Source organism: Conger conger, chromosome 2, assembly GCF_963514075.1.
Source record: "Conger conger chromosome 2, fConCon1.1, whole genome shotgun sequence".
In the NCBI taxonomy this organism is placed as follows: domain Eukaryota; kingdom Metazoa; phylum Chordata; class Actinopteri; order Anguilliformes; family Congridae; genus Conger; species Conger conger.
In genome coordinates, this window is record NC_083761.1 from 62,049,242 (window position 1) to 62,062,606 (window position 13,365).

The window sequence follows — 13,365 nt, forward strand, 5'->3', positions numbered from 1 at the left end:
AAGTATCACCCCTTTTCTTAACACAAGCTTGGAAATTAAATAACCAAAACAAAATGGTTACTATTCTTGAACCCTTTTGACCAGAGGCATAATCCTGGCCTCTTCTATAAGGTAACCCTTTGGGGTTCATTTTCTAAGAGTCACTAAATCACTAAATCAAAGTTACAGAAGCTCAAACACAGTAGAAGTGGAAGATTTTCTGTTTTTGAGAGGATACAGATTTGTGTGGCTGTGCCTGACTCACTTGGACTGGACACAACACTGGACAAATCCATTTCAAATTTGGACATTTGGAGACTCCAAAATGGCACATGGAAACTAAATGATGTTATGGGTCTTGTGAGGTGTGAAATACAGTATTCTGCTTCCTAAAGTATACTGTTGTTGCTAAAGCAATGGCATCTTAAAATAGGTTACACACACAACCGTGTGTTAACGCTTTCAAACGGTATATTCGTGAAAGTGATTGAAAATTGTACCTTGAAAAAATGAATGAATGCATGTTTTAGCCCAGCACTAAGACTCCTGGTTCTCTTCAGCAATGATGTTCTGTCTCAGAGGTTCTATGTGTGGACATTAGCCGACTAGTCTTTAAAAAACAAAAACTTAATTGAGGTTGAAACAATTTCCTACGATCATGCAACCTATGCTCTAAAGCCATGCTTTCCTCTATTAAAATTACTACATGGGCCCTTGGGCTTGAGAGAATGAGAAGGGGAAAAAGTACCAGCATAAAATGAAAACAGATAGTTATGTCAATAATGATGAATAAATGCTACAAAATGTGTTTGCTAGTATGTACAGCGCAGTCTGTAAGTATTTGGACAGTGACTTTTTTGTTGTTGTTTTGGCTCTATAGGATTTAAAGCCTTTTTAAATGCTATATAAATATGCACATTTCCACCATGTAGCCACATAGAGAAACTTTCATTCTGATACCACTTTTCATTTGTGTTTTCAGTTAAGTGACAGAAAGTTCCATCCTATAAGTGAATGAGTGTGCCAATAGTATTGAATGATTCCTGAAGTCACTTTTAACCATCAACTTCAAGATGTTTAGCACCAGTCCTACGACTCACATGTGAGTGAACAATTAAAGTGAAATCTTCACTCATTAACAGAGAAGTTTAAAAAATGGTGTGCACTTCATTAAACAATCATTAACAATACATGAGCATACTGTGCCGTGTCTGTCTGGTTATATCCAGCATATACTCTGGGAAAACAACTGTTTCATGCAAGCTTTCCTTATTTAATGCGTTAATCTAAGGGCTGAGCCAAAGACTAACTGGGTCTGAATCAGTTCAATGCAGAGCAGCAAGCCAAGACCAACTGCAGTCAAAGCCTGGAAAAGGGTTTCACACACCATGGCAGCCAGGCCTACGAGAACAGCAGCCTTGTCAGCACCGGCTACCGACATGGCTTCATTTCAGCCTGGGATGCTGGCACCTGGGACAGAGGCTGGCATGAGAGGGCACCGGTGCCAGAGCCCTGCTGGGGCAGTAATGAGCCCCAGAGAGCAGAGCACTGCCCCCTCTCACCCAGTCAGTGCCAAGCCAAGGAAATGACTTCCAGCTGGGGCAACTTTTATTAACCCACAGAAGGGAGGGGCAGACAGAAACCAGGGGCACAGTAGGAATTGTCCAATACCCAACTAATTCTAGTCCTCTATTTCTGCAATTATTGCATAATTATAATTGCATAATTATACACATTTCTGAGAACCAATGCCACATGGAAATTAGAAATGATGTGCGAATTTAACCAAGTGTGTTCACTTCTGCCCAATACCTTGCTTGCCTACTTGCATTTGTCATTATAAAAACTGCGAGCGTCTTCTGGGAATGGGCCTTTTTATTTCTGTGTTGCATATAAAAAGCATGTGTCCAATACACTAAGCTCATTATCCATGATTCAATAGAAGAAAAAAGGGGGGGGGGTGACACTAGCAGCAGTGGATAGTGTCACCACCAACTAACTTTTAGCTAAAGTTAGCCAACTAAATACAGACAGGAGTAATGTCAGCAGGTTATGCTTTATGAATCATATTACACTGTGGTTTCTCAGCTCATTGCTATCATGGCACACAGTCGTCTGAATCTGAGAGGCAGGGTTGAGAATGGGGTGTAGTTGTTTTGTATACAAACACAGGAGCAAGAAATCCTGCATAGTTCACCACCTTATAAGAAGTAAGAAGTAATTAAAGCTGGTGAAATTTAGTAAAATAACAAACAAGTAAAAAAACTAAGTACAGTCCAGATGAATGACTTTAAAACAAAATGAGAATGACCAACTTCAAAATTCTAGTTAAGTTTAGAATTGAAAATGATTCCACATGAACACATGATCATTCGGCAGATGTGGCTGTGGGCTAAAATGTTCTTCAAAAGCATCACCATAGGTAAGTATTCAGGCATGTTGTAAACAAAAAACACAAATTCTGCCAGCAGTACATTTTCTCAGGATTGAAAAAAGAATTCTATCTTTGTGGCAGGGCAGTGTTGATTACGCAGAACATCTATTTCTTGTGGGTGTCCGTGTGTCTGTGGAGGGCTGAAAACACGCTCATATTTCTACCCCTGTGACAGACAGATGTGTAGCCCTATACCACAAACAAACAAAATAAGAAACCAATCACAGAGATGAGGATACTTTGTTGAAAATTACATTTATTGATTGAACACCGTTACTTAAAAACTTTTAAAAAACTGAAAAAGTTTTTAAGTTAAAAACTTATATTAAGTACCTGAAACATACAAACATAGAAGTATTGCTTCATTTTGGCTGAGCCATCTCCATTAAAAGCTGTTTAAAAGTATAAATATTTTGAGAACTAGTTTTTTTTGCTGAATTTTCTGTAGTCAATGACCTTTGTAGTGTCCCTTAGTTCACCTACACATGTGGAAACAATGCCTTTTATTTGAAGAGACCACAGCCGTCAGGATGCAATGCCAGAGGTAGTAATAGAAGAAGGGGCTTCAGTTAGGTAAGCTATGCTTGTTACATGTGCATAGATGAGATCAAGCATACATTTCTTTAATTGGTTATCCAAAGAATCAACAAAGAGAAGAACAGGCAGTACTGCCAAACCCTTCAGGGGTATATTTTCTGTTACACTTTCTGATTTTGGAACAAGACAAATCTTGAATTGCAAAACTAGACAGACACTAATTTGCTATTCTGGAGTTGATCTGAGGAGCCCATAGCCTTGGGTTATAAGCCCACCTGGCTATTACAGAAGATTTCAGCGTCAGGCGATTGCTGGGAAACAGTCTAGTTATTTGAACAATAAAATCCCAAAACTGTATCTAATGGGGATTCTCCTGTTGTGGCAAAATGCTACCATCAGAGAATGCTAAAAATATATCGGGCCAATTTTAGTATACCTTCCCTTTCTGCAGAGAAACTGTAATGAACCAGACCAACAAATTGATAGGCAGACACACTGCAATGGGGACAAAGGTCTTAATCTTTTCTACATCCAGGAATGATTGAAAATATTGTTAAATCATTGTCTCCAATCAGTGGTACACTGCCATCGATTAACTGATTTAGTAAACATTAAGTGCAAAGCTTACAAACAAAGTCTTTCTACAGTTCATATACTAGTGTGTGCGCTCTTGGAAATTAAAATCAGAGCGTCTCTGCATTTGTATGGGTGATCATTTAGACATCTGAATACTGGATGCCCCATTTGGGGTTTTACCCAGCATGCTTCATAAACTGACCACAGGACCCACAAAAACAGTGCTACTCAATCACTTGTTGTCTTCATTATTCCAGCTGCTTTTACTGTGCGTCAACTTTGTCTGAAACAGAAAGGGAAGAATTGATCCAGTGAACATGCAATTTACCATTACAATTGAATTAATGACAGTGATGAGAGAACCCTATAGATGAAGTACAAACAACAATGTCAAAAAAACTATAGTAGGGCTGTGTGCTACCGCCATTTTATTTCCACGTCTGTGAACAATCATAATGCTCATCAGCATGGTTTGATTATGTGTGGTATCGCCAAAATAGGATTTTGTTTGATACAGGAAGTGAACTGGGACTGCGTGTTTTTCATAGCTAGTTAGCTACATATTTTCATATATTGTACCTTTTCAATGGTAAATGGTAAATGGTTGGCATTTATATAGCGCCTTTATCCAAAGTGCTGTACAATTGATGCTTCTCATTCACACACACACTCACACAACGGCGATTGGCTGCCATGCAAGGCACCGACCAGCTCATCAGGAGCATTTTGGGGGTTAGGTGTCTTGCACAGGGACACTTCGACACAGCCCGGGCGGGGAATCGAACCGGCAACCCTCCGACTGCCAGACGACTGTTCTTACTCCCTGAGCAATGTCGCCATGTCGCCTCTTGGATTGCGATCATGAATTTGGTTCTCCTTTCAGCTTCCCAACCAAAGCAACTGCTTGTAAGAACATGACTCAATAAATTGTAAGAGATTTTTAAAGGCAAACTGTGCAGGGGTTTTAGCCTTGCTGTCGTCATGGGTTTACAATCAAATAATCTCCTCCACTGTCCTCAACCCTGCCCACTCATCTCACTCATATTTTCTATCAGTTTTTATTTATATATCTGTTTTTTTATTTTTCTTCATAGAGGAAAGCAATGCCAAGGCTGACCCTAGTTTTTGAGTCCTGTTGGCTTTGCTGAACTGTACTTGCGTTTCATCTCTGTCATTGCAAGTAGCTAGCTAACACGCTGCTAAAACCATTTAGCCCCAACAAAACGTAGCAAAAAGTTGATTCAAATGGAAATGGCGGCACGTTGAACACCATGTTGCAAGCCGTGGGCGGACTGACTGACGTAGGTATGGTGTCTGAGGCCATTCGGGCTTTTAAGCACAGGTCTACTTCATTATTGATTCAGGCTACCCCCCAACACACCCGCCAAACGGGGGCAAATCCTGAATTGCAAAACGTTGCACAACGTTGTGGGGTAAACCATTCATCCCATGAACTGTAGCAAAACATTTTCTGATTGGACGTGCATATGAGCCCATCTCACAGGCTCTATAGCCACACCCAGCCCTCCCCACACACACAAAAAAAAATAAAAATAAAAAAGAGTGCCACGCCCATAATATACTGAACGCAGAGGATTCGGCAAAATGTGTACAAAGACAGAGATTGCCAGTGAATCATATATGGTCCATTTCCAAGGTAAAACATGGTGCATAGTATCCTGCATGTTTATATAATGTATACACACATAGTACACACACCTTTAGGGACAAACTTCAGCGAGCTGCTGAATATTCAGAAGCGAGACGTTCCCTCCGTTGGCCCGTCGTTGAGGAATTCGTGCCCCAGTCCATTCCCACACTTTCCACACAGGACCTGAAACGAACCGTCACACCAGCAGCACCGCCCCTGGTAAACTCACTTCCACAGCAGCGGAAAACACCAGCAGTAACATTAGGTAATGTGTGGTATCTGTCAACTTTGAGTAGTGCTACTTCATCATTTTAACACCCTCAATTTGATCTTCAGATGTAAGAACAGTTCTCTTAAAGATGAAAGCAAGACAGTTGCACATTCAAGAAAAAAATAAAAATAAATTTTAAATCGGTCACCTTGAAGGCGGTTAGTGTCTCCATATGTTTGGTAACACTGTCCTCACGTATGGTCTCGGTGAAGGCCGGCCAAGGAGATGAATGCTCAAACTTGGATCTGCTGGAAAACAGCTTATGCCCACAACTGGCACACACATAAATACCTGCACAGAACACAAATAGTTGGAATATTAAAACCTGAACGTTTATAATGTTTTGTCATAAATATTACGTTTTGTTCATGTATACTTTTCCTAGACAGCAAAGAAATACTGTGCCAGACATCTTCAGTGGCAGGCAGGCAGGCAGGCACATTATTAAAGCCCACATCATTTGATCGGTGTTATGGGATACATGACTTTACATGTCCTAAGAGAGCCTTCTCCTGTGATTTGAAACGGGGTTGCTTCATAGTGAAACATAGCTATGAAACTATGAGTGAAAATATGATCTTGCATAGTCATTATATTATTATTGTTAACATGTAATGTCCAGAATTGCATAAGCATTATAACGTGCAATCGCGTGCAATTGGCAAGGTTAAGTGTATATTGAAGGTGCTAAGTTTAAGGATGCAAATTCAAATTACAAGAATGACACGTTTCCCCATACTTTACAATTGGCTACTTGTCTTACCGAGGACGCATAATGTATTGTAATTCGATTTAATTTCCGGATAACAAGTTCAAAAACAGGAAAACTATTTTAAGAATACTTGTCACTGTCTTAGTCAAGGAATGGCAACGTTCCTGCCAAACTTGTTTCCGAAGTGCTCCAAAAAGCTTTGGACTGAAAGGAAACCACAAGCTTAAAGAGGCCGGAGTGCTTCAGAGCGAATGTTTGACATCCCTGACAGGGAGTCTCGCGCCTCGGTTCAGTCAACGCAATTTCTCATTTAATTATAGTAGTATGCTTGCAAACACTAGCAGTTAACATAACCGTTATTTTGCAACGTTTGTGTACCAAGTGAAATTAAGGGTTCAAAGTCTCATTCGATTACACACACACACGTTACGTAAAAGAAGTTACATTCATATTTTGATCCATACACATTCCGCGTTTATAGCTAAAATATCAACTATTTTTATTTTAAATATGTTCATTTACAAACGTTCACATACATTACGTCCAAATCAGCGCGGAATAAAAATGGGGAAAAAAACGTAGTTAAGCAAGTTGAGTTACATAAACATAACCACATGATCATAATTCGACGTCTAATTCGAGCACTTGGATGACTAGCTTTAAATGTTCGCTTAAATATTGACGCGAACACGTTCATTTTAGCCTACATAATTTGCTTAGCCATTCATGAATCACATAATAGCAAGTTAGCTTCCTAGCCAAGTTATGAATAGTTCAGAAAGCTACTTACCTGGTTTGAAGTGGTCTTTAAATTCCTCACCACCCAGAAAAGAACAAAACGACATTTTGAGTATGCCTATCTCTCTAGGTAAGTAGGTAGTGGTACTGATTCGTTATGAAACCACTAGAGCAGCATTGCCTACTGATCCAACAGCCAGCCTATCAAACAAACTACCGTATATCAACAATGCAGCAGATCCAGTCACGTGTAAAATCACGTGATCTAACTAAGCCGCTCGATGGAGCTGGGAGCTCAGAGCTCAGAGTGGTTGAAAGGATAACTATGTATTTATTTTTCTTAGTCTTTTATTACGCTGCCTGTTCGAATAAAATAAAATGTAAGATTACGTTAGCCAGGGGCAGGGATTTCCATTCTCTGAGAATCTCGCAAACTTACTCGAGGTATTGCACGTTTGTATGCCTCTGGTGCCAAAAAGCAAATTTCACAAAGTCAAAGATTTTACCATGGCCAAATGATAGTATTTATATTACTTTTCAACTGTAACATTTCTTCACACTGAACTAATTACACTCCAGGGGCGAATCTATTTTTTTTTCTGAGCCCAGCAAAAGAAGACCTATTCCATTCCAATTTGGTCCTTCGGATTTTGCATCACACTGCATGCTGCTTTAAGCCTTCTGAGATACTCAAACCACCATGGTGGTCAAACTCACTTAGATCACATTTCTTCCCCATTCTAACATTTGGTCTAAAAAACAGCTGAACCTCTTGACCATGTCTGCAGGCTTTTATGCATTTAGTTGCTGCCACATTATTGGCTGATTAAATATTTGCATTAACAAGCTGGTGTACAGGTCTACCTAATAAAATGCTCAGTGTATATATTACATTATTTCCATTATGCAATAGAGGACTAATATTAATATTAGTAAAAAATTACAATAGATTAATCAGAGACATAGCCCAAAAAAATAGGTGTGTCAAAATCTACTTTTTGGTACATTGTTGATAAGCAAGAACGCACTGGTGAGCTAAGCAATGGCAAACAGCCTGGTAGACGATGGAGAGGCCAGTGTAGTGGATGACATAAGGACCCTTTGAAAGGTGAAGAAAAATCCAGTTGTAACTGTTCAACAGACCAAGAACACTCTCCAGGATGTAGGTGTTGATGTGTCAAAGGTGAGATAAGTGTGGATTTTAAGCCTGCCTGTGTCCATGTTTGTTTGCTACCCTACCCTGAATCGGATCCTTGCTCACCCTGGACCTGCTCTGGACCATCCTCCAGCACCTTTCTTCACGCTTCTCCAGCACCATGTTCTCACTACCTGGCTTCGACCTCCACCTGTCCTTCTACATCTGCCTGCCTGATTCCCCATCACCCTGTTTGCTTGGCTCATGACCCGTGGCCTGGTCTTTACTACAAACGCTGCATATTCCTGTATTTCCATGATTTGCATTACATTACATTACATTACATTATTGGCAATTGGCAGACGCTCTTATCCAGAACAATGTGCAGTTGATTAGACTAAGCAGGGGACAATCCTCCCCTGGAGCAATGCAGGGTTAAGGGCCTTGCTCAAGGGCCCAATGGCTGTGCAGATCTTATTGTGGCTACACCGGGATTAGAACCACCGACCTTGCGTGTCCCAGTCATTTACCTTAACCACTACGTTACAGGCCGCCCCTTTTTGCCATACCCTGACCACAACGACATTACCCAAAGAAAAAATAAATAAATGTGTCACTGTCCAAGTACTTATGGACTGCACTGTAAATTGGAATTCTTAAGACATGGAGATACAAGGTTTGAAACTGAAATGTTTAGCAATGTAGTTACAACTAAAAGGTATTGTAAAATACTAGCTAGTGCAACAACCCTGTTCAGTTTTAAATGTAATACTTACAGGTTTCACAGACACAGGTTAAGCCTAATCCAATACTAAATTAAGTTTGAATGGATATTCTCCATACAGAACTGAATTTAGTCCAGGAATAAACCTAATCCGTGAAACTGGCCCATAGTATTAAATATTAAGACTAATTGACTGAACTGTACAATGACTTGTTTGTGATACAATATGCAAGAAAAAGCATTTACATGAAGATTTACTTTCATTCTTAAAATGAAGGAGGGAAACCTCATTTTTATTTGCAGAACTGTTTTTTTTATTTTGTAAACTCAGGGATTTTTTGTCTTGCTGTATAAATAAGGCAAATCTGTGAGGTATGGATTTGTCCTTAAGTAGTCCAGTCTGTTTGTTGTCATTGAGCATTAGCTTTCTTAGCAGGAGTGTTTATCCAGTATTTAATATAAATAGTTTCAGTTTCAGCACATACCATTGTCATTCATACTTGCAGTAATTTTTTAGTATTTCTGGTAGCTCCAGCCAGTCCAGAGCCATTCTGTGAACAATGTGTTTCTGAATTGTCTTCCGGCACAGTGTCTGTAGAGATGAAACTAAGAGAAAGAGGAAATAATAGAAACACTTGTTTATGTTAGAATGTTAAACTGTTGATTATGAAAGGTAATTAGCATGCTTTGATAAAAAAAATATAGTGTGAAATTGATGTACCAACAATTTAAACAGAAAATCAGTTCCATTGCATTAATTTATTTGATTTGTTTTGTGCTTAGTGTGTGTTATCACCATCTTCTTTCTTACTCATACTGTGTATTCTTTGCATGCTAAATCCTAGCAGGGGGGCAAACAATTGACATTTCTCAAAAACTCAAGGTGAGATTTTAATAAAATGTCAAATTATGTTTGTCTGTTTTCATACACATTTAGAGCGGTGGAACTTACAGCCGTACTCCACCTGGATAATTCGGACGCATTTGGTGGCAGCGAACACGTCTACCACGGCATAGAGTGGCTGCTGGGTGGGAATTCCTTTGGCGCTGGCGCCCATGTCTTCTCCATTAATGACGATGTGCATGTCGGCGATGCCCTGTCCTCTGGGCACAAACAGCACTCCGATGCGGCTGCGACGGGCGGTAGGGGGGAGCGCGTTCGTTTTGTACAGGTCGTCCAGGATGTGGCTGAAGCGTCCAGGCCGACTGCGTCCTACCAGTTTGTCCCTAGGGATGCGTACATTTTCAATATGAAGGTGGGACTTTGTGAAAAATGTGCAAGGGTTAGAGACTCTTTCCTCTGCCAAAACTCTGCCCTCTGCGTCTTCTCTGGCTTCCCCCTCCTCGACAACCTTGTTGTGGGATCGGGTGATGGCAAAGACCCAGCTGTTACCCATGTCCACTAGGTCAGGCAAGGAGTACTCAGGTACTGCCTCCAGTCTTCTTGGATCATGGGCTGTCAGCCCGATCCTTAAGTGGCCACACCAGCCCAGTTCCTTGTCCTCAATCTCAACAAGGAAGATCTCTCCGGGGACCAAGGGGTGTTTGCTGAAGCAGACTCCATTAGCAAAGCTTTCAACCCTTGTGGCTTGTGTTGCTGAGTTGTCCAGTGTGACATTTACCCCGTGAATTGGGTGGAATTGCATGAACCGGTCCTCCACAACAGCCATTGGCCTGTACAGACAGTCATGACAGTGTAAACGCACTTACAGCCAAACAGTTTAGCAATGCAGTAATTCATTTGAAAAATATATCCTTTTATAACAAAAGGACAGTGGCGAAGCAGCACTTCACATAAACTAAAACAAAATAACTTTTCTGTACAAACCTGAGAGCAGGAAACCAGCAGGAAAAGTAAGTAACAATCTTTATCACTGATGTCACCGTCCATTAACAAGTAGTTCAGGAAAAAACACATTCATTCTGGCAGAAAAGCATACACAATTAGCCTGGAGTCAACACTGGTCTGACTGTTGCCTTAAGAAATCTCTAGTGCCATGCATGTGACTATTTTAGAACAGCTGCATATGTCACTGGACACTTTCAGCTGATGACATGTTAAGAAGGGAGGAGTTACAGCCTCCAAATAAGGTGGGCAACGCCCCTGGGACAAACTGCCCCATATACAGTGGGCTCCTGAATTACTGGCACCCTTAATAAAAATGAAAAAGGATATAATAAAGAACATAGATGATAATATATATGTTATGTTCAAACATATAGGAAAACTATATACTTTTACATACTTTTATTTCAGTACGTTTCCTCTCATATTTCAACATTTTATATTAACATAACATGAGATGTTATGTATAACAATGAGAATGTAAAATCCCTTTGTCATCTATCAGCATGGGAACAGCCCAAGAACTGTCAATTCAGAAGAGATAGGTGGTGATTGACCATCACAGATGTGGTAATGGGTACAAAAAAAATGCTTAAACAGTCACTTAGAACTGTAAGGGCAATAATAAAATGTAAGACATAGAATCTTTGCAAACCTGCCAGGAAGAGGACATAAGTGCATGTTTTCCTCACAGATACTGAGGAAGATGGTAATAAACAAAACCAAGCATCTGGAGTTTGCCTGACGTCATTGGAAGCATGCAAAAAAGGGAGTGTTATGGTCAAAAATTGAATGTGGCCATACACATCATCAACATGTCTGGTGGCAAAAGAGGAATGCATTCAAAGAGAAGCACCTCATAATACTGTCAAATAAGGAGATGGGTCATTGATGTCTATAGCCAATAATATCTATATTCATCCAATGGCCATCTCAATTTCCAGACTGGGGTGTTTACACAATTATTAAACCAGGGCTACCATCCATCCATCCATCCATTATCTGAACCCACTTATCCTGATCAGGGTCGCAGGGGGGCTGGAGCCTATCCCAGCATACATTGGGCGAAAGGCAGGAATACACCCTGGACAGGTCGCCAGTCCATCGCAGGGCACACACACCATTCACTCACACACTCATACCTACGGGCAATTTAGACTCTCCAATCAGCCTAACCTGAATGTCTTTGGACTGTGGGAGGAAACCGGAGTACCCGGAGGAAACCCACGCAAACACGGGGAGAACATGCAAACTCCGCACAGAGAGGCCCCGGCCGACGGGGATTCAAACCCAGGACCTCCTTGCTGTGAGGCGGTAGTGCTACCCACTGCGCCATCCGTGCCGCCCCAGGGCTACCAATAACTTGATTTTGTGGAAATATATTTATAATTAGAAAAATGTAGGACTTCGACATTAAATAATAAATAAAGCACACTACTTTATACAAATAGGAAAATATAGCTTATGTCAATTACTATAATTTTTTAGGTTACAGGAAATAATTCTGGAGCCCACTGAAGCTGTTAAAAAGCACATTTACGGTGAATATATATATATATATATATATATATATATATATATATATATATATAGTATAATGATAATATATTGCATAATATTACATTTAATAATATTTCTCACTCTCATTTTATGTTGTACTCAAACCTTCTAAGTACAATGCGCTCATTATGCTCATCAGGACATCACAGTAAATGTATCAGAACATTCTAAGAAACTTGACCAGATTCTTTCAGTGTTGTTTCCAGAATCTTCCACACAGCATTATTTTTTGTCTTAATGAACATGAAATGTAATATCTCACAGGCAGGCAGGGCAGCTAGCCTTCAATTCAGAGAGCCATCCAGCCATTATAAAAATTAAACAACTATTATTGTTGGGAGGTCTAGTGATCTCGTACATTCAAGGCTCCCAGCTTTATTGGTGATTTTCCAGGTGTTTTGTTTACCATGCACATGCTCGCACTGGTCCTGGAAAATCACTGAGGTATCTAGCTCTCATTAATGATAATGTAATTGAATGTGAATGATGGAAATATGCTTAGTGGCGATTGAATCTAGCTGATTAATCACCAGTCACAACAAACCTGCATTTTTGATAATTATGTTAGTCCCTCGCGAAATGGTGTTTTCACAGTTCCTGTTTCTGACCGCCAGAGGCCGCCAGTTCCCTGACGCTATTATTTCTCATTTTTGTCTGTTTGGTCACCTTTTGTGGTTTTTGTCTCATTATTGTACTATTAGATTGACACGGTTTGCACCTGTGTTTTATTAGTTAATTTAGCTCACATGGTTTTCCAGCACATTTAAGTCCCGTGTTCCCTGTGTTTCAATGGGTCTCACTGTTGTTTGCAAGCTTCAAGCGGCCCTGTGTACAGTTTTATTGCTGATTGTTTCCCAGTGTTTGTTGTTTTATATATTGCTCCTAGTTGTTCAGATGAAGGCTTTTGTATCACTGACTGTAGTCTCATGAGTGTGCTCCTGCACTTTTTTCTTTTCCCTGAGCACCATGTAATAGGTGTATTTATATTCTACCTCACATAAAGGATTACTTATTAAGCAATTACCCATAAAGTTCTTCCACCAGCATCCTGCACATACAGGAGCTGCATGCCCCACCCACTGTATCCAGGATAATACCAAAAGGCCCTGGACTGTTTGGATGTTCCAACAATATCCCACAGATAAGCATCCTTTCAGCCACCTAGCTGTGTCTGGATATATGCAGTGGTCTGAACTGACAGA

At 40.3% G+C, this 13,365-nt stretch overlaps 2 protein-coding genes across 3 annotated transcripts; both read right to left on the reverse strand.

Moving 5' to 3' along the window:
- Positions 1 to 2,649: 2,649 nt before the first annotated feature.
- msrb1b (methionine sulfoxide reductase B1b) lies at positions 2,650 to 8,870 on the reverse strand. 2 transcript variants are annotated; one of them, XM_061233227.1, is made up of 4 exons: positions 6,951 to 7,140; positions 5,597 to 5,739; positions 5,246 to 5,360; positions 2,650 to 3,809 (listed from the first exon to the last, which is right to left on the reverse strand). In XM_061233227.1, the coding sequence occupies exons 1-4, from the start codon at positions 7,003 to 7,005 to the stop codon at positions 3,790 to 3,792; spliced, it is 333 nt and encodes a 110-aa protein (XP_061089211.1). In that variant the 5' UTR covers positions 7,006 to 7,140; the 3' UTR covers positions 2,650 to 3,789. The 2 variants fall into 2 exon arrangements, with proteins under 2 accessions (XP_061089211.1, XP_061089212.1); XM_061233228.1 differs by lacking the exon at positions 2,650 to 3,809 and having other exon boundaries at positions 5,248 to 5,360; positions 5,623 to 5,739; positions 6,951 to 8,870.
- Positions 8,871 to 9,049: 179 nt separating this feature from the next.
- Positions 9,050 to 10,739, reverse strand: neurl2 (neuralized E3 ubiquitin protein ligase 2). The gene is made up of 3 exons (XM_061233226.1): positions 10,586 to 10,739; positions 9,710 to 10,431; positions 9,050 to 9,363 (listed from the first exon to the last, which is right to left on the reverse strand). The coding sequence occupies exons 2-3, from the start codon at positions 10,425 to 10,427 to the stop codon at positions 9,248 to 9,250; spliced, it is 834 nt and encodes a 277-aa protein (XP_061089210.1). The 5' UTR covers positions 10,428 to 10,431; positions 10,586 to 10,739; the 3' UTR covers positions 9,050 to 9,247.
- Between the last annotated feature and the right edge of the window lie 2,626 nt (positions 10,740 to 13,365).

What these genes read in the sequence shown, in the direction of transcription:
- msrb1b (XM_061233228.1), bottom strand. Translation starts at nt 7,005, where the DNA reads ATGTCGTTTTGTTCTTTTCTGGGTGGTGAGGAATTTAAAGACCACTTC. An exon ending in TAAAGACCACTTCAAACCAG is followed by an intron (nt 5,740 to 6,950) that starts GTAAGTAGCTTT and finishes TGTTCTGTGCAG; the next exon opens with GTATTTATGTGTGTGCCAGT. An exon ending in TGAGGACAGTGTTACCAAAC is followed by an intron (nt 5,361 to 5,622) that starts ATATGGAGACAC and finishes GGTTCGTTTCAG; the next exon opens with GTCCTGTGTGGAAAGTGTGG.
- neurl2 (XM_061233226.1), bottom strand. Translation starts at nt 10,427, where the DNA reads ATGGCTGTTGTGGAGGACCGGTTCATGCAATTCCACCCAATTCACGGG. An exon ending in TATCCAGGTGGAGTACGGCT is followed by an intron (nt 9,364 to 9,709) that starts GTAAGTTCCACC and finishes TCTTTCTCTTAG; the next exon opens with TTTCATCTCTACAGACACTG.